Source organism: Pan troglodytes, chromosome X, assembly GCF_028858775.2.
Source record: "Pan troglodytes isolate AG18354 chromosome X, NHGRI_mPanTro3-v2.0_pri, whole genome shotgun sequence".
Lineage (NCBI taxonomy): Eukaryota > Metazoa > Chordata > Mammalia > Primates > Hominidae > Pan > Pan troglodytes.
Window position 1 is genome coordinate 54,996,894 of NC_072421.2, and position 24,577 is coordinate 55,021,470.

Genomic DNA, 24,577 nt, shown 5'->3' on the forward strand with positions numbered 1-24,577 from the left:
CAGGTACCAAATCCTCTCCACTCTATCATCTCCTCTAAATAGCCATTCTTTCTTGCTTGTGCTCACTATAGCTTTGTGCCCAATTACTTTGTCTATATTCTTTTTAGTTCTAATGTATTCACCATACTGGCAGCCAGAAGGGTATTTCTAATATGAACATCTGGCCAAAGTATTCTCCTGCCTAAAGCCCTTCTACATTTTGTCATACCTTTTAGAAAAAAGTGTGAATTATTTTAGCAGGTGGCTCATGGCTTGTCATGATTGGGCCCCAAATTATTTCTTCATCCTTATCTCCCATGGCTCCCTTATTCCTCCACACATTTGGCTTTAGCCAATTTAAGCTACTTATAGTTCTCCAGAGATGCCATACTTAGTATATGCTTATATCCCTATTTTCCATTCTTCACCCACCAAATTCCTATGTGTTCTTCAAGGTACCATTCATTTTAATTTTACCTCCATTAGGAAGGCTTCCCTGATTTCTGCCCCCATGCAAAGTTAGGCCCTCAGCACTGTCTTCCCAAAGTTCCTCTGTTCCCTCATATCACCTCAGTTCTCAGAGTTCTGTATATATACTTGCCAGTCTTCCTTACTAGACTGTGCGCTCAAGGGAAGGACTCTCCACTATCCATATATATGTCTCTAATGCCCAGAATGGCCAAGACCAGGTGTATAGTCAATTTCTATTGAATCAATAGATAGATAGATAGATGGGAGGATGAAGAAGGAAGGGAGGAAATGGACATGCTGTATGTCCCAAAAAGTTAAAAAAAATGACCTATTAATAAAAATTACAGGGAGGCAAATTCCAGCTTGACTGGACCGCATTTGTTGAAAGCAATGGGCCCCTTGTCATTGCAGGTATAAAAAGAAAATATAGATATACATTTAGGTAAGATTTCAAGTATCTGATGGAGGGTAGAAGAAAATTATCCTTAAGGTCTCTTCTGTTCTTGAGCTCCAGTAATTTGATGAAGTAGGGAACAACAAAATGTGGTAAATGACCTAGTTCTAGACCACATGTCTAGAATCTAAGAGCAGTGATAGTTCTGGTATGAATTTTGGGGCAGAATAAAAAATGTAGGCTTTTGAGGCAGACAGCCAAGCCTGAGGTCCAGTCCCACTTCCATCCCTTTGTCTGTATGAATTTTTGACAATTCATTTATGCTTTTGGAACCTCAGTTTCCTCTCTCTAACATGGAAATAATCTCTAATATGCAGTTTTGTTGTGAAAATTAATGACAGTCAAGTTTGATATCTGGAGCATACAAAGGGCACTATATATGTTGGCTTCATTAAAATTAATAGAGTCATTGTAAGCCAGGATGGTTAGGGAATGCTTCCTATGAAAACTCAGAGGAGAAGATCAGGGAGGAATACTTTCTTTAATCTCATGGAGTTGCCTTAGGCATAATCTCACCTCTGCCTTAGGCATGATCTAAGCCTAAGGCAGAGCAAAGTGGAAAAGTAACTGGTGGTCCTTACCCTGATGTTTTCTGCAATTATGCCAGGGTCATTACAAATGGACTCAATGAAAAACACCTATAAAAGAAACAGAAAAGAGATTTCCAGCAGGAAATTATGTTTGGTAGGAGCTGAACATAGCTTTACTCCTTTTCAATGGCTCTAAGTCATCTCCAGGGGCATCTCTGACAACATAATGCTCTCATACAGTGGTACTTTCAGGCTTCTGAGTTTCATGAGGCAGATTGGCTCTAAACTGAATGACCCCAGACTGTTGTTTTATATCTTTACTGGGTTTAGGTCTTATATAAGTTTTTTGTAGTGACTCTCTCCACTCTTTCCCCATAGCCAGCCTGTCTGCAGTCATCTTCCATTGCCTAATGTGGCACCCCTCCTTTCTTGTTCTGCTTTGCTGCTTCTGACTATATCCTGGAAAGTTAGAGAACCAAATTAAAATGTTGAGCTTATGGTTGCGGATTTGGCTGCTCTGAGTCCCCTGGTTTGCCTTTCTTTGGGGTTTGTGCTGGAGAAATAGGCTCTAGATAAGAGTTGGAGTGTTACCATACCTTGTAACCATGTTCTTTTGCAAACTGCAGGATCAGTGACCGTCGTTCTCTGGTAGTGTTGGTGGCATCAAAAACCTAGAGGCAGGTAATGAGATTGGCTTACTCTGAATCTGGTGCTAACAGAACACCTACTCTTTGCCCATCCCTGTGCTAAGTGGAGGGCTTCCATATGGAGGTAGAACTTGAACAAGGTCTTGAAGGATAGGAAGGATTCATGATTGGCTTGTGACAATTTCACAAGCACATATTGGGCCCTTATGGTCTGTCCAGAAATGTATGCTACCCTGTGAGTGTAATAAGGCAAGAGGAAATTGTGGGTTTTTATTAGGGTCATTTTATAGGTGAGGTAACTGAGGCCTAGAAGAACTTGGCTTGACCAAAGTCACCGAGAGTTGCTGACAGAGCAGAACTAGAACTGGTTCTCTCAATTCCTAGCTGAAGCTTCTTCCTTCCTTATCACTTTAGAAGTCCTCTAAAACAGGAAACAATTCCCTATCCTCAGCACCTGAGATTGGACCATTTGCATATTTGAGAATCTCCTCCCCTTTTATAATTTGCAAATCCTAGCCAAAATATTGACTAGATATTTAGGTAAGTCTCTATAACTCAAAACTGTTTGTACTGCAGTTTTAAATTCTAATATAGTCCTGCTGAATTATTGGGGGTAGACTGGTAGTGTATAGTGGTTAAGAGCGGGGATTCTGAAGCTATGCAACCTGGATTCCACTTCTGGCCCTGCCAGGTATACGTTGTACCACCTTGGGAAATTATTTAATGTCTCTGTGAACCATTCTTCTGGGCTCTGAATTGGGGCATAATAACAACACCTATCTCAAGGGGGGAGCATAAAATTAAGTTATTAATATATGCAAATACTCAGAACATAATGTTCTGTACACATTGGTAAATGTTCAGTACATATTAGCTAATTCCCTTCCCAGTAGTTACCCAAGGAAAAAATTAAAAATTTCTTTACCGCAACATGACCTTCCTCACGGCTGAGATAGTTGTGAACATCCTTCAGGGCTGCCAGGGCGCACTGCCTGAAATAGACCAGGAAAGAAAAAGAGGCAACCCTTATCCCCCAGGATGGATTTCTCTCTCATTGTCTGCAGTATCTTCTGTACCATCTCTCATGTCTTAGACTAACTTATCATGCATTGAACATCTACACAGGGTGCCCTACGCTTTAGGCACCGTACTAAGCACAGAGGGGTCAAACAGTTGAAAGTGGCTATGTGTGCACAGCTTACACGGTTTACGGGCAGGTATAAAGTGACACAATCAGGAAAAGCTGAGCAATGACAGAAGCCATAATATTAAGGGCTCCAACCCTTGAGCTAATGGAACTCAAGCTGAACTGTTTTATGGACCCAAGTAGAGCATGTGGTCTGTGAAGTAAAAGGCATTCCTGGCATGGGTAACACACAGGCATGACAGTGGCAATGTATTTATGCTTTCAGCAAAAATCTCTTTAGTGATTACTCACTGCCAGGTTCTATAATGAAGGCATAAGGCCCAGGCTCTATTCTGCAAGTACTCAGAGTCTTGTAGTGCAGAGAGACCTTGAGGTTGAACTGATGAGACTACAGAAACTAGAGTAGGCCAAGGTATTGAGATTCATGCCTCAAATGCTAAGCTGAGAAGTTTCTACTCTCTCCTGTCAGAAGTAGAAGACCATTAAAGGTTCTTGATAAGTGGATGGTTATGACCAGAAACAGGATTTGGGCAGGAAAATGGAAGGGCTGTTCCAACTACTGTTTGAGAGTCTAGAGGGCCTCCTTTCTGGTCCAGATTATTCTTGACCAGAAACAGGATTTGGGCAGGAAAATGGAAGGGCTGTTCCAACTACTGTTTGAGAGCCTAGAGGGCCTCCTTTCTGGTCCAGATTATTCTGCCCTACTCCCCCAGTATCTGAACAAGGGCCTTTCAGCCATGAGACAGCACAGGTTCCTAAAATATTGGGTACTTACTTCCTGATTTGCAGGGCTTCCATGTTGTCTGGAAGAAAGAATTCATAGTTCTTGTAGCTCACTGCCTCTCGTCGATACTGGCCTAAATTAAACACTGAAAGCAGGGAGTGCCAGTGAAGAGGTTGGGAAGATCCCAGTGGCCAAAAAAATGTCCTTGCTGGGAGGGACCTCAGAGGTAGAAGAAGGTATAATTTGTAGCTACAAAATGTGCTTTTAAAACTTCAAATTATGGCTACCAGTTTATTTATTCCTCACAACAGCCCTGCAAAGTAGAGATCACTATTACCATTTTATAAATGAGGAAACTGAAAGTTCAGAGATAGGAAATAACTTACACAGTGTAAGTTATTTCCTATCTGTGGATATCTGAGATCAAACCCAGGTCTATTTAGCTCCATAGCTGGTGGTCTTTCCATTATTCTACTTTATCATAAATGCCAATCCTTAAAATGCCCTACTCCAGTGGAAAGATGAAGAAATAGAGATCTAGGGAGTAAAATTAATCACCAAGGGTCAAACAGTGAGTGAGCTGGTGACAGATATAGACTGGACCTCCTGACTTCTAGTCCAAAGTTATTTTATTTTTCTATATTATGAGGAAGATTCTAAATCTAAATCTCTAGGCCATACTTTCCCACTTGCAATGATGAAAAACTAGAGAGGAGGGAAGGAAAGGAGGAGAAAGAAGATAAGCAGCCAAAGAGTTAACATTTCATTCACTCATCCAACAAATACTTTTTGACTCCTACTCTGTGAAGCAGGATATGAGCTCTGGGTCTCAGGGATTAGCCCGATCTTCATGATGGGGCCTTTAAGGCACTCACAGTCCAACAGGTAAGACAGTGAGTAAACCAGTAAATGGAGAGCTCCCACAGAGTTTGTTCAATGCTCTGACAAAGACAATATGAAGCCACGGAAGACAGTGAGAGGGAAGGAAAGACTAATTGTACTTGGAATGATCTGAGAAGGTTTCACCATTTGAACCAGGCTTTTTAGGGTAGGCACCTTTTACAGGCAGAAATGGGCAGTGGGAGTCAGGAACAAAGGCATTCCAGGTAGAGGAACAGCTTGAGCAAGAGTATGGCATTGGCAGAAGGAAGAGCATGTTTGGAGGATGGTGAGTCATCCACTATAGCTGAGGCCTGAGATGCTGGAAGGGGCCAATTGTGGAGGGCCTTGAACAACAGGGTAAGGAGCTTGGATTTAAACCTGCAGGCCAAGGGGACCTTTGGAGGCCACAGGCATGTTCAGCTTTGTGCTTTGAAATATGACTCTGGAGGCCTTTGAGAGAATTGAGTGAAGAAGATAGAAAGCAGGGGAATCAGAACCCATGATGGGGCCCTTAAGGCAGAAACCCGTCTGCCAGTGTCCCATGTGCCTCTACACTCAGCAGATTTTCCTGAGAGCTTGCAGTCCTCCATGAGAGCTGCTCCTTCTCTCCTTCCCTTCTGCCAATGTCTTATTCCTCCCACAAGACTCAGCTCAAACATATCCTATGTAGGAAGCTTTCCTTGCCTTCCAGTTGGCATATCCCTTTGTGATTTCATACAGCACCCTGCTCCTGCTCTAGAATTCCTAGATGATATGAGGTATTCTTATACATCCCAGCTAGACTCAGAACTCCTCAAGGACAGGGTGTGAGTCTCAACCAGTTTTGTATCCCCACTGCCTAGCAGGAGTTTGGGCACATGGTAAACCATCAGGAAACTCTTCACCAGTGAATTAGATAAAGAGAACATAGATGAACAGAAAGAAGAAATGGGAAAAAGAAACAAAAATTGGGGAGAGGAAGGAAGAGAGGGAGAGATAGAGGGAAGTGGGGCAGAGAGACAGGATGTTGAGATTAACAAGGAAAAGAAGGAGACAAAAAGAATGGAGAAAAGGAGACTATAGGGCTAACATGGGATTCTTTTCTCTTCCAATCAGTAGAATCATGCATTAGACCTGGCACAGTGAATATCAGGCTTAGAATCAAATAGACCTGGGTTCGTATCTTGGTTCTGTAACTGGCTATATGCCTTTAGACAAGGCACTTCACTCCTTGGGCCTTAATTTCCTCAGCTATGAAATGGTGAAGAAGTGGTAATGCTAATAAAAGTAGTAATATTGGTATGGCAATAATAGTAATGGCAATAAAAATAGTATGTTACTCACAGGATTGTTTTGAGGTCATGGAACTTCTTGAGAGAAGACATTTAATCTTAATACTAGTTTTCCTATGCTTAGCACCTAGAGTGGTGTTGGGCACAAAGTATGTGCTCAAGAAGTTATAAAATGTATAAGAATGTAGTAATAGTGGTAGCAGTAGTCCTAATGCTGGTAATAATAATGATGGGGCGTTTCTGGTATTGAGGACTTTGGCCTTCTACCTAAGTAAGGTTTTCAGCCAGTAGCTTTTATGGGTTTGTTGAACAAAGGCTTTCAGAGACATACCTTTAGTTGGTGTTCCTATCCAGTTGAGATAGCGTGTGAGCTTCGTGGAGATATAGGTCTTGCCTCGAGCTGGTAAACCCACCATGATCACCATTGTGGGGGAATTGGTAAACTGGGGTATGGATGCTGAAAAATAAACAGACCCTCAAAAGCTTATCCTCAGATTCATAGGCTCTTCTGGTATTAGGCCAGAAATGTAGAGTTGTAAAGAACATGTCTCCCACCATTACAATAACGAAAAAACCGGGAAAGTGAAAATTAAGAACTTCTCTCAGACTCATCAGAAAACTGAGGTTGCAGTACCACAAACCTGTAGAAACAACCATCTTCAAGGGAGCCACAGGACCAGGCATTTGCTTACCTGGTGCAGATACCACTGAACAACATACAAACTTTATAAGAGGATTCAGCTAAAAATTATAATGAATTGCTAAAGGCTGGTTTTGGGCTAGTGTGAGAATGTGAAGCCTGTAGGGGCTGCAGACATAGGCAATTTTGCACCCCTTTGCAGAGTTTTCCTCCAGGAACTCCCCCAGGTGCTGACAAGAAAGACTGAGAAGACTCCTGAGAAAGATATCCTGTAGTTCTGCTCGGGGAGAACAGTATAATAGCTGTTGCTGAAATTCTGCACAGACTAGTTTCCCTATATTCTCTATGGAGCAAAAGCCTTACTATTCAGGGAAAAGGCAACAAAAACCAGCTTGAAAGTACTGGGAGAAACTCACTGCAGCTGGCAGAGCAGAATGGCCAACATCACTGAAACTCTGCCCATAGCAATCTACCTTATCTTCCCAAAGGGAAAAAAGTCTTAGTCCTCAGAAGAAAGGGCAACAGAAACTGAGGGCACTGGTGAAAACTCACTACAGCTGGGGGAGAAAATTGAAAAAAAAAAAAAATCCTAACCCAGGAGGGGCAGGAAAATGTGCTAAGCCCACTTGGGTTAGAACATAGGAGGAGGGGCAGGAACACTTGTGAAGGTCATACCTCCAACACCCAGGGTAAGCCTGCCTAAGACTGAGACTTAATCAGCATAGCATAGAATGTCCCAGGTCCCCATTTCCCCACTACCAGGCTAAAAAGCATCAGTAAAAATAACAGTGGAATACATCTATAAGAGATTTAAGAGATATATTATCTCCAGGGTGTAGCACAAAGGGCAGAATCAAAGCAAGGAATAAAAACAATGTCTGAAGAGAAAAGCAATCATTAGGACCAGAGTAAGTTATGACACAGATGTTGGAAATATCAGACAAGGAATTTGTTTATTTATTTGGATTATTTTACTTTCTTTTTTTACATTATAGATTCAGGGGTTATACGTGCAGGTTTGTTACCTGGGTATATTGTGTAATGGTGGGGTTTGGGCTTCTAGTGAACCCATCACCCAAATAGCGAACATAGTACTCACTAGGTAGATTTTCAACTCTTGCTCCCTCCCACTGTTCCCCCTTTTGGAGTCCCCTTTGTCTACTGTTTCCATCTTCATCAGAAAGGAAACTTAAAATAGCTATGATTAGTATGTTAAAGGCTCTATTGGAAAAGTTTATCATGCAAGATCAGATAGGTAATTTCGGCAGGGAGGTGAAAAGTATAAGAAAGAATCAAATATAAATGGGAGAGAAAAAAACACAGTAACAGATCTGAAGACTAACTTTGATGTGCTCATCAGTAGACTCCGCACAGCTGAGGCATCAGTGAACTTGAAGATAGGTCAATAGAGATCACACAAACTGAAATGCAAAGAGAAAAAAAGAGCAAAAAAAGAAACCAGAACAAAACATCCAAGAACTGTGGGACAATATCAAACAGTATAACATATATGTATTTAGAACACAAGAAGGGGAAGAAAGAATAAGGCAGAAGAAATATTTGAAGACATAATGGCCAAAATTTTCCAAATTAATGACTGACACCAAACCACAGATTCAAGAAGCTCAGAGAACACCAACCAGGGTAAATACCAAAACCAAACCAAAAACCACACCCAGACAATATCAAATTCAAATTGCAGAAAATCAAGACAGAAATAAAATCTTGAAGATTGCCAGGAAGAAGGCGGTAGGTGGGGAACATCTTACCCACAGAAGAACAAAGAGAAGAATTATACCAGACTTCTTGTCAGAAACCACATAAGCAAAAAGACAGTGGAATGAAACCTTTAAAGTATTGTAAGAAAAAAATGCCAATCCAGAATTCCAAGTTCTGCAAAAATATCCTTCAAAAATTAAGATAAAATACTTTTTCAGACAAACAAAAACTGAGGAAACTCAACATCAGCAGACTGTCTTACAGTCTAAATATTAAAAGAAATTCTTCAGAAAGAGGGTTATGATATAGGTCAGAAAATTGGGTGTACATAATTAAAGGAAGAGTGTTGCAAAAGGAATAAATGAAGAAAAATATAACTATCATATTCTTAATTGTTCTAAAATATAACTGATCTTTTAAAGCAATAATAGTACCAATGTATTATATGTTTATTGCATTTGTAAAAAAATAATGGAATACAACAATGAAACAAAGAATGGAAGGAAGGAATTGGGGATAGTCTTGTACTACACATGAAGCAGTATAGTATTATTTAAAGGTGAACCAAATTATATAAAAATGTACATTACAAACTTTATGGAAATGACTAAAAAAGTTTCTTTAAAAGATATCTAAATAATAAATAAATACATGAGACAAAATGGGATCATACAAAATGACCAAATAAAATAATGAAAGGCAGAAAAAAAGAGGGAAAAAGGAAACGAAAGCCAAATACAGTAAATAGAAAACATCAAGAACAAATATAATGAAAAGAAAACAGAAAGATGGTAATCTAAGTATATTGACAATCACTTTAAATGTGAATCGACTAAACATTCCAATTAAAGACCGAGGTGGTCAGTTTAGATTAAAAAGTAGGATCCAACTACATGCCATTTACAAAACATATATAGTTGGGTCCAATTCTCAGACCTTTTATCTCTCACTAACTCAAATATAAAACTCTGAGAGAATGCATGGACAACTATATGAAAATTGAAAGGTAAATCTAAGTAGGTAGATCAGAGAAGACACCAGAGTTTGAAGTACCAACTAAACAATTGCAAATTCAACATTACTTTTCCCCCATTCAGTATCCTGAGCCTGAATTCAACATGGTGTGCAATCCAAAATGAGCATTGTTTAGCAGACAGAGATGCAGGAGAAGTCTTGGAGTTTTGGCTCAAGGAATGTAAAAGAGAACTAAAATTCGGAGAGTGGGGGAAATCCATTGGGTGTTTATTTACTCCTTCTTTGGTTCCACAGTGGAGGTAGTAAAAGCAAAGGTGGCTCAGAAGCAATAGTGGCCCAGAATGGGAGCCTCCAGGAATCAAAACTGTGGGATAAGGTCCTTCCTCTAGGTGAAGCCACGATGTCAAGAAGACACCTTTATACCAGTTTTTCCTCTCCCTCTCCCTCTCGTTCTCACTCTCCCTCTCCCTCTCTCATCCTCACTCTCTCCTCCTGCTACTTGTTTCTGGAAATGCTACAACCATGACAGTGGGTAGTTTTTGAAGAGAAAACAGAAATGAGAGCCCAGGGAACTGGAAAGTACTGAAAAGATAAAGGAAAGGGAAGAGTTTTGAAAAAGCAACAGTGTAAAGTTGATTTGAACCCCTGGGCTTACCTCTGACTTGTGACTCCTTTGATCTTCATTAGCATACCAAAGATTTGGAAACTCAACTACAAATTACACCTCCACCCAAGTCTCAGACTAACCACTAGATGGTACACATGCAGGACAGACCTATATAGTACTGAGAAAGGCTGGAAAATTGAATTGATGTGGGAACCAAAATATATAAAAGGCTAAAACAAAAATATAGACCTTCTCCATAGGATATAAACAAGATACAGAATCTCAACACAATACTCACAATGTCCAGGATACAAACTACAATTAATCAGCATGCAAATAACCATAAAAATTTCAATTAACATGGAAAAAGACAACAGACATGAATGATGAGATTACATTAAATTATCTTAAATTAGCTATAATAAAAATGCTTGAATGAACAATAACAAGCGATTTTGGAACAAATATTTAAAACAGAAGCACTCAGTGAAGAAACAGAAGATATAAATAGGCTTTACCATTCAGGACATAGGCATGGGCAAGGACTTCATGTCTAAAACACCAAAAGCAATGGCAACAAAAGCCAAAATTGACAAATGGGATCTAATTAAACTCAAGAGCTTCTGCACAGCAAAAGAAACTACCACCAGAGTGAACAGGCAACCTACAAAATGGGAGAAAATTTTCACAACCTACTCATCTGACAAAGGGCTAATATCCAGAATCTACAATGAACTCAAACAAATTGACAAGAAAAAAACAAACAACCCCATCAAAAAGTGGGTGAAGGACATGAACAGACACTTCTCAAAAGAAGACATTTATGCAGCCAAAAAACACGTGAAAAAATGCACACCATCACTGGCCATCAGAGAAATGCAAATCAAAACCACAATGAGATACCATCTCACACCAGTTAGAATGGCAATCATTAAAAAGTCAGGAAACAACAGGTGCTGGAGAGGATGTGGAGAAATAGGAACACTTTTACACTGTTGGTGGGACTGGAAACTAGTTCAACCATTGCGGAATTCAGTGTGGCGATTCCTCGGGGATCTAGAACTAGAAATACCATTTGACCCAGCCATCCCATTACTGGGTATATACCCAAAGGACTAGAAATCATGCTGCTATAAAGACACATGGACACGTATGTTTATTGCGGCATTATTCACAATAGCAAAGACTTGGAACCAACCCAAATGTCCAACAATGATAGACTGGATTAAGAAAATGTGGCACATATACACCATGGAATACTATGCAGCCATATAAAATGATGAGTTCATGTCCTTTGTAGGGACATGGATGAAATTGGAAATCATCATTCTCAGTAAACTATCTCAAGAACAAAAAACCAAACACCGCATATTCTCACTCATAGGTGGGAATTGAACAATGAGAACACATGGACACAGGAAGGGGAACATCACACTCTGGGGCCTGTTGTGGGGTGGGGGGAGGGGGGAGGGATAGCAATGGGAGATATACCTAATGCTAGATGATGAGTTAGTGGGTGCAGCACACCAGCATGGCACATGTATACATATGTAACTAACCTGCACATTGTGCACATGTAGCCTAAAACTTAAAGTATAATAATAATAAAACTAAAAAAAATTAAAAAGTGAATTATTGATTGTATATAGTATTATGATTGACTTTTATGTGTTGACATTGTATCCTGTGAACTTGATAAACTTGCTTATTTGTACTAGAAGGGTTTTTAAAAATAGATTTTGGGCCGGCTGCAGTGGCTCATGCCTATAATCCCAGCACTTTGGGAGACTGAGGTGGGCAGATCACTTGAGGCCAAGAGTTCGAGACCAGCCTGGCCAACATGGTGAAACCCCATCTCTACTAAAAATACAAAAATTAGCCAAGTGTGGTGGCACATGCCTGTAATCCCAGCTACTATGAAGGCTGAGTCATAAGGAGCCCTTGAACCTGGGAAGCAGAGGTTGCAGTGAGCCGTGATCATGGCACTGCACTCCAGCCTGGGTGACAGAGTAAGACTGTGTCTCAAAAAATAAAACATAAAATGAATTATAGATTTCCTGGGATTTTCTACACAGACAATCATATTATGGATGAACAGGGACAGATTTATTTCTTCCTTTACAATTTGCATGCCTTATATTACCTTTCTTGCCTTATAATATTGACTGGGAGTTACAGTACTATGTTGAGTGGGAGTGGTGAGAGTGGACATCCTTGCCTTGTTCCTGATATTAGAGAGAAAGCATTTAGTCTGTCAACATAAAGTATGATATTAGCTGTAGATTTTTTGTAAATATTCTTTATCTGGTTAAGGAAGCTCCCTTCTATTCCAAATTGCTAAGAGTTTTATTACGAATGGATATTGTATTTTGTAAAAAGTTTTTTTTCATCTGCTGATATAATTTGGGGCATCTTAATCTATTTTGTGCTGCTAAAACAGAATACCACAGACTGGCTAATTTATAAAGAACAGAGATTTATTTCTTACAGTTCTGGAGGCTGGGAAGTCCAAGATCACGTGGCCACATCTGGTGAGGGCCTTCTTGCTGCATCATCCCATTGTGGAAGGCGAAAGGGCAAGAGAGAGTGTGCTTATGTGCGTGCCTGTGCATGCGAGTGTGGGGGCCAAACTTATCCTTTTATCAGGAACTGTTTTCTGAGTTAACTAAACCATTTCATTATTAATGCCATTAATTCATTCATGAGGTCAGAAGCCTCTATTCATGAAGGTAGAGCCCTCATGACCTAATCACTTCTTAAAGGTCTCACCTCTCAATACTGTTGCATTGGAGATTAAGTTCCAACACATGAACTTTGGAGGATGTATTCAAACCATACCATGGGGTTTTACATCTTTAGAATGGATTGCTTTGACTGATTTTCATATATTGAACCAGCCTTGTATTCCTGAGAAAAACCGTGCTTTCTTGTGGTATATTAATTATCTATTTTATATATAGCCAAATTTCATTTGCATTTTTTTAGGATTCTTATGTTTATGTTCATGAGGGATATTGACTTGGAGTTTTCTTTTTTTGTATCACTTATTTTTCTGGTTTTTATATCAGGGTAATGCTGGCCTCACAGAGTAAGTTGATATGTATTTTCCTGTCTTCTAGTTTCATAGAGAGATTGTATAGAATTGATGCTATTTCTTCTTTAAATGAATGGTAAAATTTGCCAGTGAAACCGTCTGGACCTGGGTAGATTTTAATTACAAATTCAATTTCAGTAATATTTATAGAAGGATTTAGATTATTTAGATTATTTGTTACATTTTGGATAAGGTTTGCCAGTTTGTTCTTTTTGAGGAATTTGTTTCATCTATGTTGTCGAATTTATGTGTTTAGAATTGCTATTATATACTCTTGTCATTGTAATACCTATGAAATTTCTGTCTACTCTTTCATTCCTAAGTTTTTATTTCAGCTAGTATATTTTTAGTCCAAAATATCCATTTGATTCTTTTTTTTATTATACTTTGAGTTTTAGGCTACATGTGCACAATGTGCAGGTTAGTTACATATGTATACATGTGCCATGCTGGTGTGCTGCACCCATTAACTCGTCATCTAGCATTAGGTATATCTCCCATTGCTATCCCTCCCCCCTCCCCCCACCCCACAACAGGCCCCAGAGTGTGATGTTCCCCTTCCTGTGTCCATGTGTTCTCATTGTTCAATTCCCACCTATGAGTGAGAATATGCGGTGTTTGGTTTTTTGTTCTTGAGATAGTTTACTGAGAATGATGATTTCCAATTTCATCCATGTCCCTACAAAGGACATGAACTCATCATTTTATATGGCTGCATAGTATTCCATGGTGTATATGTGCCACATTTTCTTAATCCAGTCTATCATTGTTGGACATTTGGGTTGGTTCCAAGTCTTTGCTATTGTGAATAATGCCGCAATAAACATACGTGTCCATGTGTCTTTATAGCAGCATGATTTCTAGTCCTTTGGGTATATACCCAGTAATGGGATGGCTGGGTCAAATGGTATTTCTAGTTCTAGATCCCCGAGGAATCGCCACACTGAATTCCGCAATGGTTGAACTAGTTTCCAGTCCCACCAACAGTGTAAAAGTGTTCCTATTTCTCCACATCCTCTCCAGCACCTGTTGTTTCCTGACTTTTTAATGATTGCCATTCTAACTGGTGTGAGATGGTATCTCATTGTGGTTTTGATTTGCATTTCTCTGATGGCCAGTGATGGTGTGCATTTTTTCACGTGTTTTTTGGCTGCATAAATGTCTTCTTTTGAGAAGTGTCTGTTCATGTCCTTCACCCACTTTTTGATGGGGTTGTTTGTTTTTTTCTTGTCAATTTGTTTGAGTTCATTGTAGATTCTGGATATTAGCCCTTTGTCAGATGAGTAGGTTGTGAAAATTTTCTCCCATTTTGTAGGTTGCCTGTTCACTCTGGTGGTAGTTTCTTTTGCTGTGCAGAAGCACTTTAGTTTAATTAGATCCCATTTGTCAATTTTGGCTTTTGTTGCCATTGCTTTTGGTGTTTTAGACATGAAGTCCTTGCCCATGCCTATGTCCTGAATGGTAATGCCTAGGTTTTCTTCTAGGGTTTTTATGGTTTTAGGTCTAACGTTTAAGTCTTTCATCCATCTTGAATTAATTTTTGTATAAGGTGTAAGGAAGGGATCCAGTTTCAGCTTTCTACATATGGCTAGCCAGTTTTCCCAGCACCATTTATTAAATAGGGAATCCTTTCCCCATTGCTTGTTTTTCTCAGGTTTGTCAAAGATCAGATAGTTGTAGATATGCGGCATTATTTCTGAGGGCTCTGTTCTGTTCCATTGATCTATATCTCTGTTTTGGTACCAGTACCATGCTGTTTTGGTTACTCTAGCCTTGTAGTATAGTTTGAAGTCAGGTAGCGTGATGCCTCCAGCTTTGTTCTTTTGGCTTAGGATTGACTTGGTGATGTGGGCTCTTTTTTGGTTCCATATGAACTTTAAAGTAGTTTTTTCCAATTCTGTGAAGAAAGTCATTGGTAGCTTGATGGGGATGGCATTGAATCTATAAATTACCTTGGGCAGTATGGCCATCTTCACGATCTTGATTCTTCCTACCCATGAGCATGGAATGTTCTTCCATTTCTTTGTATCCTCTTTTATTTCATTGAGCAGTGGTTTGTACTTCTCCTTGAAGAGGTCCTTCACATCCCTTGTAAGTTGGATTCCTAGGTATTTTATTCTCTTTGAAGCAATTGTGAATGGGAGTTCACTCAGGATTTGGCTCTCTGTTTGTCTGTTATTGGTGTATAAGAATGCTTGTGATTTTTGTACATTGATTTTGTATCCTGACACTTTGCTGAAGTTGCTTATCAGCTTAAGGAGATTTTGGGCTGAGACAATGGGGTTTTCTAGATATACAATCATGTCATCTGCAAACAGGGACAATTTGACTTCCTCTTTTCCTAATTGAATACCCTTTATTTCCTTCTCCTGCCTAATTGCCCTGGCCAGAACTTCCAACACTATATGTTGAATAGGAGTGGTGAGAGAGGGCATCCCTGTCTTGTGCCAGTTTTCAAAGGGAATGCTTCCAGTTTTTGCCCATTCAGTATGATATTGGCTGTGGGTTTGTCATAGATAGCTCTTATTATTTGAGATACGTCCCATCAATACCTAATTTATTGAGAGTTTTTAGCATGAAGGGTTGTTGAATTTTGTCAAAGGCCTTTTCTGCATCTATTGAGATAATCATGTGTTTTTTTTCTTTGGTTCTGTTTATATGCTGGATTACATTTATTGATTTCCATATATTGTACTGGCCTTGCATCCCAGGGATGAAGCCCACTTGAGCATGGTGGATAAGCTTTTTGATGTGCTGCTGGATTTGGTTTGCCAGTATTTTATTGAGGATTTTTGCATCAATGTTCATCAAGGATATTGATCTAAAATTCTCTTTTTTTGGTTGTGTCTCTGCTCGGCTTTGGTATCAGGATGATGCTCGTCTCATCAAATGAGTTAGGGAGGATTCCCTCTTTTTCTATTGATTGGAATAGTTTCAGAAGGAATGGTACCAATTCCTCCTTGTACCTCTGGTAGAATTCGGCTGTGAATCCATCTGGTCCTGGACTCTTTTTGGTTGGTAAGTTATTGATTATTGCCACAATTTCAGAGCCTGTTATTGGTCTATTCAGAGATTCAACTTCTTCCTGGTTTAGTCTTGGGAGGGTGTATGTGTCGAGGAATTTATCCATTTCTTCTAGATTTTCTAGTTTATTTGCGTAGAGGTGTTCATAGTATTCTCTGACGGTAGTTTGTATTTCTGTGGGATCGGTGGTGATATCCCCTTTATCATTTTTTATTGCGTCTATTTGCTTCTTCTCCCTTTTCCTCTTTATTAGTCTTGCTAGCGGTCTATCAATTTTGTTGATCCTTTCAAAAAACCAGCTCCTGGATTCATTAATTTTTTGAAGGGTTTTTTGTGTCTCTATTTTCTTCAGTTCTGCTCTGATCTTAGTTATTTCTTGCCTTCTGCTAGCTTTTGAATGTGTTTGCTCTTGCTTTTCTAGTTCTTTTAATTGTGATGTTAGGGTGTCCATTTTGGATCTTTCCTGCTTTCTGTTGTGGGCATTTAGTGCTATAAATTTCCGTCTACACAATGCTTTGAATGTGTCCCAGAGATTCTGGTATGTTGTGTCTTGTTCTCGTTGGTTTCAGAGAACATCTTTATTTCTGCCTTCATTTCGTTATGTACCCAGTAGTCATTCAGGAGCAGGTTGTTCAGTTTCCATGTAGGTGAGCGGTTTTGAGTGAGTTTCTTAATCCTGAGTTCTAGTTTGATTGCACTGTGGTCTGAGAGACAGTTTGTTATAATTTCTGTTCTTTTACATTTGCTGAGGAGAGCTTTACTTCCAAGTATGTGGTCAATTTTGGAATAGGTGTGATGTGGTGCTGAAAAAAATGTATATTCTGTTGATTTGGGGTGGAGAGTTCTGTAAACAATTCAAAATCAAAATTTAAAAAAAATTTACAATAGTTCTAATAAGACAAAATCGTTAGGTATAACACCAATAAAACATGTATAAAAGATCTGTATGCTGGAAATTACAAAATGTTGTTAAAAAAATCAAAGAGCTACATAAATAGATATACTGTGTTCGTGGACTGGAATACTCAATATGGTAAAGATGTCTATTCTCCCCAAAGTGACCTATATACTTAACACAATAACAATAAAAACCCTATCAGGATATTTTAGATATAGACAAGCTGATCCTGAAACTCATATGGAAGGGCTAGGAAACTAGAATGGCTAAAACAATTTGCAAAATAAAAACAATGTTGCTGAAACTTCAAATTATACTGCAAGGCTATAGTTACCAAAACAGCATGGTACTGGTATAAAAACAGGCACGTAGAGCAATGGAACAAAATTCGGAACCCAGAAATAAAGCCAAATACTTACAGCTAACTGATCTTTAACAAAGCATGCAATAACATAAAGTAGGGAAATGATACCCTATTCAATTAATGATGCTGGGATAATTGGCAAGCCACATATAGAAGAATAAAACTGGACCCTCCTCTCTCACTTTATACAAAAATCAACTCAAGATGGATCAAAGACCTATACCTCAGACCTGAAATCATAAAAATTTTACAAGATAACATTGGGAAAACTCTTCTAGACATTGGCTTAGGCAAAGAATTCATGACTAAGAGCCCAAAAGCAAATGCAACAAAAACAAAAATAAATAAATGGGACATAATTAAACTAAAATGCTTCTGTGCAGTAGAAGAAATAATCAGCAGAGTAAACAGACAACCAACAGAGTGGGAGAAAATATTCGCAAACTATGCATTTGATAAAGGACTAACATCCAGAATATACAAGAAACTCAAAACAACTCAGCAAGAAAAAACAAATAATCCCACCAAAAAGTGGGCAAAGGACATGAATATAGAATTCTCAAAAGAAGATATATAAACAGCGAACAAACACATTAAAAAATGCTCAACATCACTAACTTTCAGGGAAATGCAAATTAAAACCACAATGAGATACCACCTTACTCCTGCAAGAATGGCCATAATTTAAAAATAAAAAAAAATACATCTTGGCATGGATGTGGTGAAAAGGAAACACTTTTATAGTGCTGGTAGGAATGTAAACTAGTACAACTACTGTGGAAAACAGTATGGAGATTCCTTAAAGAACTAAAAGTAGAACTACCATTTGATCCAGCAATCCCACTACTAGGTATCTACCCAGAGGAAAGGAAGTGATTATATGAAAAAGACATGTGCACACGCATGTTTATAGCAGCACACTTCACAATTGCAAAACTATGGAATCAACTTAAATGCTCATCATCCAACGAGTGGATAAAGAAAATGTATCCATTTTCTTTATATCATGTACCATGGTATGTATACACCATGGAATACTACTCAGCCATAAAACAGAATGAAATAATGGCCTTTGCAGCAGCTTGGATGGAGATGGCGGCCATTTTTCTAAGTGAAGTCGCTTAGGAATGAAAAACCAAATATTGTTATGTTCTCACTTATAAGTGGGAGCTAAGTTATGAAGATGCAAAGGGGTAAGAATGATATAATGGACTCTGGGGACTTGGGGGGAAGGATGGAAGGAGGGTGAGTGATAAAAGACTACATATTGGGGCCAGTGTACACTGCTCAGGTGACGGATGCACCAAAATCTCAGAAACCATCACTAAACAACTTACCCATGTAACCAAAAACCATCTGCACCCTAAAAACTATTGAAAATAAATAAATAAATAAAACAATGTTGGTGGAATGAACTTTACTACATGATTTTGAGACTTATTATAAAGCCACAATACTCAGGACAGTGTGGTATTGGAAAAAGGATAGCAATCTAGATCAATGAAATAGAATAAAGAGCCCAGAAATAGACCCACTCAAATTTTGGACAAAGTCAACTAATTTTGGACAAAGGTACAAAGTCAATTCAATAGAGAAAATAGAGTCTTTTCAACAAATGGTGCTAGAACGATTGGAAGTCCACTGCAAAAAATGAACTTGAATACTTAAACCTTACCCAAAAAATAATTCAAAGTGGATCATAGGTCTAAATATAAAATGTAAAACTATAAAACTTCTAAAAAAAAGACTTGGGAGAGAATGTAAAATATTGGATATGCCAATTAGTTTTTAGTTACATCACAAAAAGCATTATCCATACAAGAAAAAAATAGATAAATTGAACTATAAAAATTTAAACATTTTTATTTACGAAAAATTTTAAAATAAAAATTGTTAAATATTTACATATTAACATTTTTTTATCTGTGAAAGACACAAAGGAATGAAAAATGCCACAGAATGAAAGAATATACTTGTACATTATATATCTGGTATATCCAAAATATATAAATAACACTTAAAACTGAACAATAAAAGATAAAATTTAATTTTAAAAATTAACAAAGCATCTGAACAAACATTTCACCAACCCAAATGTACAGATGGCAAACAAGTGTATTAAAAGATAATATCAATCATTGGGAAAATGAAAATTAAATGTGTAATGAGAAACACTTCAAAATACAGCTATTAAAATGGCTAGAATTAAATACACATATAAATTTACATGACAATATGAAATGCTGGCAAGGATGTATTACAAAAGGAACTCTCACTCATTGCTAGTGGAAATGAAAAATGGTTCAGGCATTTTGGAAAACAGTTTGGCAGTTACTTTTAAAATTTAACATACATTTGACATATGACCTAGCATTTTCACTCATAGATACCTTTGGAAGGGAATTGAAAAATTAAGTTTACACAAAAATGTATATGAGAATATTTATGGAGCCTTACTAAAAATCACTAAAAACTGGAAACAACCAAGATGCTCTTCAGTTGGTGAATCGATAAACAAATTGTGGTACAATCATAAACTAGAATACCATACGGCAATTAAGATAACTGTTGATATTCATACAGCTAGGATGAATCTTAAATGCATTATGCTAAGAGAAAGAAGCCATGTCCAAAAGCTGACATGTGATATAATTCCATTTATATGACATCCTGGACAAGGCAAAATTATAGGAACAGAGAACTGCTCAGTAGTTGCCAGGGGTTGGGGGAGGTCTGAAGGGTTGACTATAATGGGCTGTACAGGAGAATTTTTAGGGTGATGGAATTGTTCTATACGGTACTATGGAAGAGGATATCTGACTTTATACATTTGTCAAAACTCACAAAACTGAATTTTATTGCATTCAAGTTTTTATAAATCAACCAAAATGTCTGAGCAACTCAATATTGAATGCAGTTTGCAACAAATGGTTCTAACTATATTACAAGTATATATATCATAATCTCACTAAATGGGGTGGAGAAAGAAAACCTGAAATAAATAACCACGAAAATAGTGTTTTGCTGAATATTTTAAGACTAATGACAGAAAGTAATTGTGTGTAGACACTGTACTCTAATTGATAAAATTGTTTCTCCCAGGGGTATGAGTTAACAATTCTGAAACTACCAGTGTAGTAGGGTGGAATAAATAAATAAACAAACAAACAAATAAATAAATAAATAAATAACTTGTAGATAATGAGAGTCAGGTATTTCACAGTCTAAGAAAGAAGCTCATAGTAAACAAGGGAGAAGGTCTAGAATGATGCCTTATAGTGCAATTTAGGGTCAGAAATGGTATTAACTCATGTTTATTTTAACGTATAGATAAATAGACATCAAAATACAGACGGGTTAGCATGCACACAAATATTTCTTAGCTCTGTCTGCTGAGCGGGCTAGAATTAATGATACCCTAAAAGTAACAAAAGCATCCAGATCTTGGTTTCCAAATACCAATTTTCAATTACAGGAACCATGGTTTCTTGGAGAAGAGGCTGGTGTTATCTTGTAAAAAAGTAACGAAGTGCTAGAAAAATAAGGAGAATAGAAGTATATCAAAGGGACACAGGAGGGGAAAAGACAAGGATGAATAAGTGGAGCAAAGAGGATTCTTAGGGCAGGGAAACTACTTTAATACTGCATACATGTCATTATAAATTTGCTCAAGCCTATAGAATGTGCAACTCCAAGAGTGAACCCTAAAGTAAACTATGGACTCTGGGTGATAGCAATGTGTCAATGTAGGTTCATCATTTGTAACAAATACCCCTGTGGCAGTGGCTATTGATAATGGGAGAGGCTATGCATGTGGAGGGGAGGAAGGGAGAATATGGGAAATCTTGGTATCTTCTGCTCAATTTTGCTGCAAACCTAAAACTACTGTAAAATATAAAGTCTACTAAAAATAGAACAGAACGCAGAAGCCAACATGAAAGAGTTCCTAATGGGCAAAGCTGGGACAAGGTGACCAACAAAATAAATAAGTTGAGTATTATAACCCAAATAATTAAATATTTATGAGTACACACTTATATATATACATTGTTGAATAAATAAGTAGGGGAGAAAGGAAAAATCTTTATAGAGGGATTCCAAATAATAAATGTAGAATAAATAAGGGAAGCAGAAAATCATCATTAGAACACTACTGTAATAATTGCCACAGGCACAATCCACTGATTCATGCTAAAATTAGTGAGTGAAACTTTAAGGAGAATCTGAAGAGTTGCATAGGCTCAAATAATTTTACCCAAATTATTACAGTGTTTTTAATAAATTTCCACAAATTAGTTGATACTTCTCCCTCTAGGGGGTGGCATTTAATTTCCTTCCCCTTGAGTGTGGGCTGGACATAATGATTCACTTCCAAAGAATACAGTATGGGAAAGACAAATAGTAACCTGGCAGACCACAACTAATCTAACAGTTCAAGGTTAATATCATCAGCAATAAGTCATGTTGATATCATCTTCCCTCTGATGTGATGTGATGAGAATGATACCTCACCTCTATGGTATTCTCCTTAAAACCCACAGCTCCAGTCTAAACATGAGAAAATATCAGAAAATCTCAAATTGAGGGTCATTTCACAAAACACTTGACCAAAATTGTCAAAGTTATGAAAAACAAGGAAAGACTGAAAAGCTGTCACAGATTGGATGATTCTAAGGAAATAAGACAATTAATCCCAACGTGGTATGCTGGATTGGATCCTGGAACATAAAAAGGACATTAGTGAAAAAACTGAAGAAGTTTGAATAAATTATGTAGTTTAGTTAATAGTAACTTACCCATGTTAATTTATTAGTTTTGACAAATATACCATGCTTATGTAAAGTGATAACATTGGTGGAAGCTGAATGAAAGATATACAGCAATTCTACAATTGTTCTGTAAATCTAAAATTATTTAAAAATAAAAAGCTAAAAAATAAAAAAGCTTACTCCCAGGACAGACTTAGGTAGTAGCCATTCACTTCCTGAATGCTTTCCCTTCCTATCTAGACACTTCAGGTGGATAAAACTCTTATTTATCCTATCACCTAATCATGTTTTTAGAAAAGGATCTTATGACAGCTGGTCACATTTTCCTCAAGCTCTTCTGTAAACTTTCAGGTAATTTTAAGTAGTACGGTATCTTACTCAAGTTGTATATGGTAGAATATAGAAGAGAGATTTCTATTTCTGGTGATATTTTAGGCTATATTTGTAAAGAGTCCTTCCAAATACAAAACACCTAAAAATAATGGATTTAAAACAAATAAAGCATGGCTGAGCTGATGTGAAACCAACGGAAATCCTCAGAGGCCAGGAATGAGAAAATAATTACTGATCTAAAGAGATAAAAAAGCACTAAAATCCATGTTTACCCTGGTAGCCTGGAGCAGTGTTTCACAAACATGAAATCAATTCAGTGGGTGCAATAGGCAGCGTACAATATCACCCTTAATGATCCATACCTCTTGTTATTCATGACATTGTGTAGTCACCTACTTTTGAGTGTGGGCTGAATCTAGTGACTTGTTTTTAACCCATAAAATAAGGCAAAAGTGATGGGATATCACTCCTGAGATTTTATCACAAAAAGACTGGCCGTCCATTTTGTTGGTCCTCTTTGGCTCTCTCATTGACTTGCTCTGTTGGAAGCCAGCTGTCATGTTGTGAGCTTCTCTAGGGAGAGACCCACATGGCAAGAAGTTGAGGATGATCTCTGGTCAACAGCTAGTGAGAAACTAAGGACCTCATTCCAATATGTTATGAGGAACTGAATCTTGCCAACAACCTTGTGAGTAAATTGGAAGTGGATCCCTATCCACTCACTCCTACCCAGTAGAACCTTGAGATGACCAAAGCTTCAGCCAATACCTTGATTGTAGCCTTATTAGAGATACTGAGCCAGAGGACCCAGCTGAGCTGTGCACTGATCTCTGACCCACAGAAACAGACAAAATAGATGTTTGCTGTTTTAAGCCACTACGTTTTGAGGTTAATTTATTACACAGTAGTTGACAAAATAATACAGTGGATCATAAAAAGCATATTTTTTGATTTAACACACACACACACACACACACACACAAACGTGTGTGTTTATTGAGTGACAAAGTAAAAAACAATGTTTCTTCTCTGGGCCATTGTTAAAGGATTGACACATTTCTGGCTTAAAACTTGGGCTTTAAGAGATAGCACGTATAGAGGATAGTAAACAAAACTCTTTGGGCTCAAAGTAGGAAGTTGGATCTGAGAGCCTGACTAAAGTGTGGACCAGACAAAGGTGACGTAATCAGTGGGTGAAGAAGAAGCACCTAACTGAGACTGTCTCAACCTTGGCTCAATCGTGGAGGGAAACAAAAGAGTGAATAGTTCCTGAGATTTCCTAGCCCAGTCCTGCATTTATGTGGGTTTGGGGCTGGGATGTACATTACCCGTGTAGGAAAAAAAAAAGCCAACACACACACACACACACACACACACACACACACACACACACGAGAAAAACCTGTATGAATAAGAATCCACAGAAACAAACCAAAGAATCAGAATTGCAAAAGCTATAATTGGAATTATCTGATTTATACTGTGAAATAAGCATTGGTTGTATGTTTAAAGAAATGAAGAAGGTATCAACAGTATGTCAACGAAATGTGAGACTATCAAAGAAAGACTACATGAATTTTTAAAAGAATCAAATACAGCTTCTAGAAATTAGAAATGAGAGCATTAAAATTAAAAACTCAATGTATGAGGGTTAAACAGCAAATTAAACAGAGGTGATGAGATAATTAATGAACTGGAAAATAAATCTGAAGAAATTATATAGAAAGTACTGTATGAATAACAAGATATGGAAATATAAAATAGAGATTAAAACACATGGCTAGAATGATAAAGTCTTACCATGGGTTTAATTACAGTTCCAGAAAGAAAAGAATTGATGAAAGATACCAGTCCTCAAGTTAGGGAAGCCCAACTTTAAACAAAACAAACAAACAAAAAAAACAAGCAACATTTAGAAAAATCATAATAAAATTTCAGAACACTAAAGCTGAATAGATCTTAAAAAGCAATCAAAGATAAAAGACAGTTTACCTAATGAGTAACAATTAGATTCGCAGTTGACATCTCAACAACAATAATGAAAACCAG

At 37.8% G+C, this 24,577-nt stretch overlaps 1 protein-coding gene across 6 annotated transcripts in view; it reads right to left on the reverse strand.

The window, feature by feature from the left end:
* PFKFB1 (6-phosphofructo-2-kinase/fructose-2,6-biphosphatase 1) overlaps positions 1-24,577 on the reverse strand; it is a 65,490-nt gene that overhangs the window by 23,690 nt on the left and 17,223 nt on the right. For 4 of the 6 annotated variants that reach the window (XM_016943641.4, XM_016943645.4, XM_016943639.3 and 1 more), the window contains exons 2-6: positions 6,437-6,562; positions 4,004-4,097; positions 3,007-3,073; positions 2,031-2,105; positions 1,486-1,542 (exon numbers count right to left, since the gene is read on the reverse strand). In XM_016943641.4, the coding sequence (XP_016799130.1) occupies positions 1,486-1,542; positions 2,031-2,105; positions 3,007-3,073; positions 4,004-4,097; positions 6,437-6,562 (419 nt within the window). Of the gene's footprint in view, positions 1-1,485; positions 1,543-2,030; positions 2,106-3,006; positions 3,074-4,003; positions 4,098-6,436; positions 6,563-8,088; positions 8,690-24,577 lie in introns of those variants that run through there. The other 2 variants (XM_016943643.4, XM_016943640.3) reach the window with 2 other exon arrangements.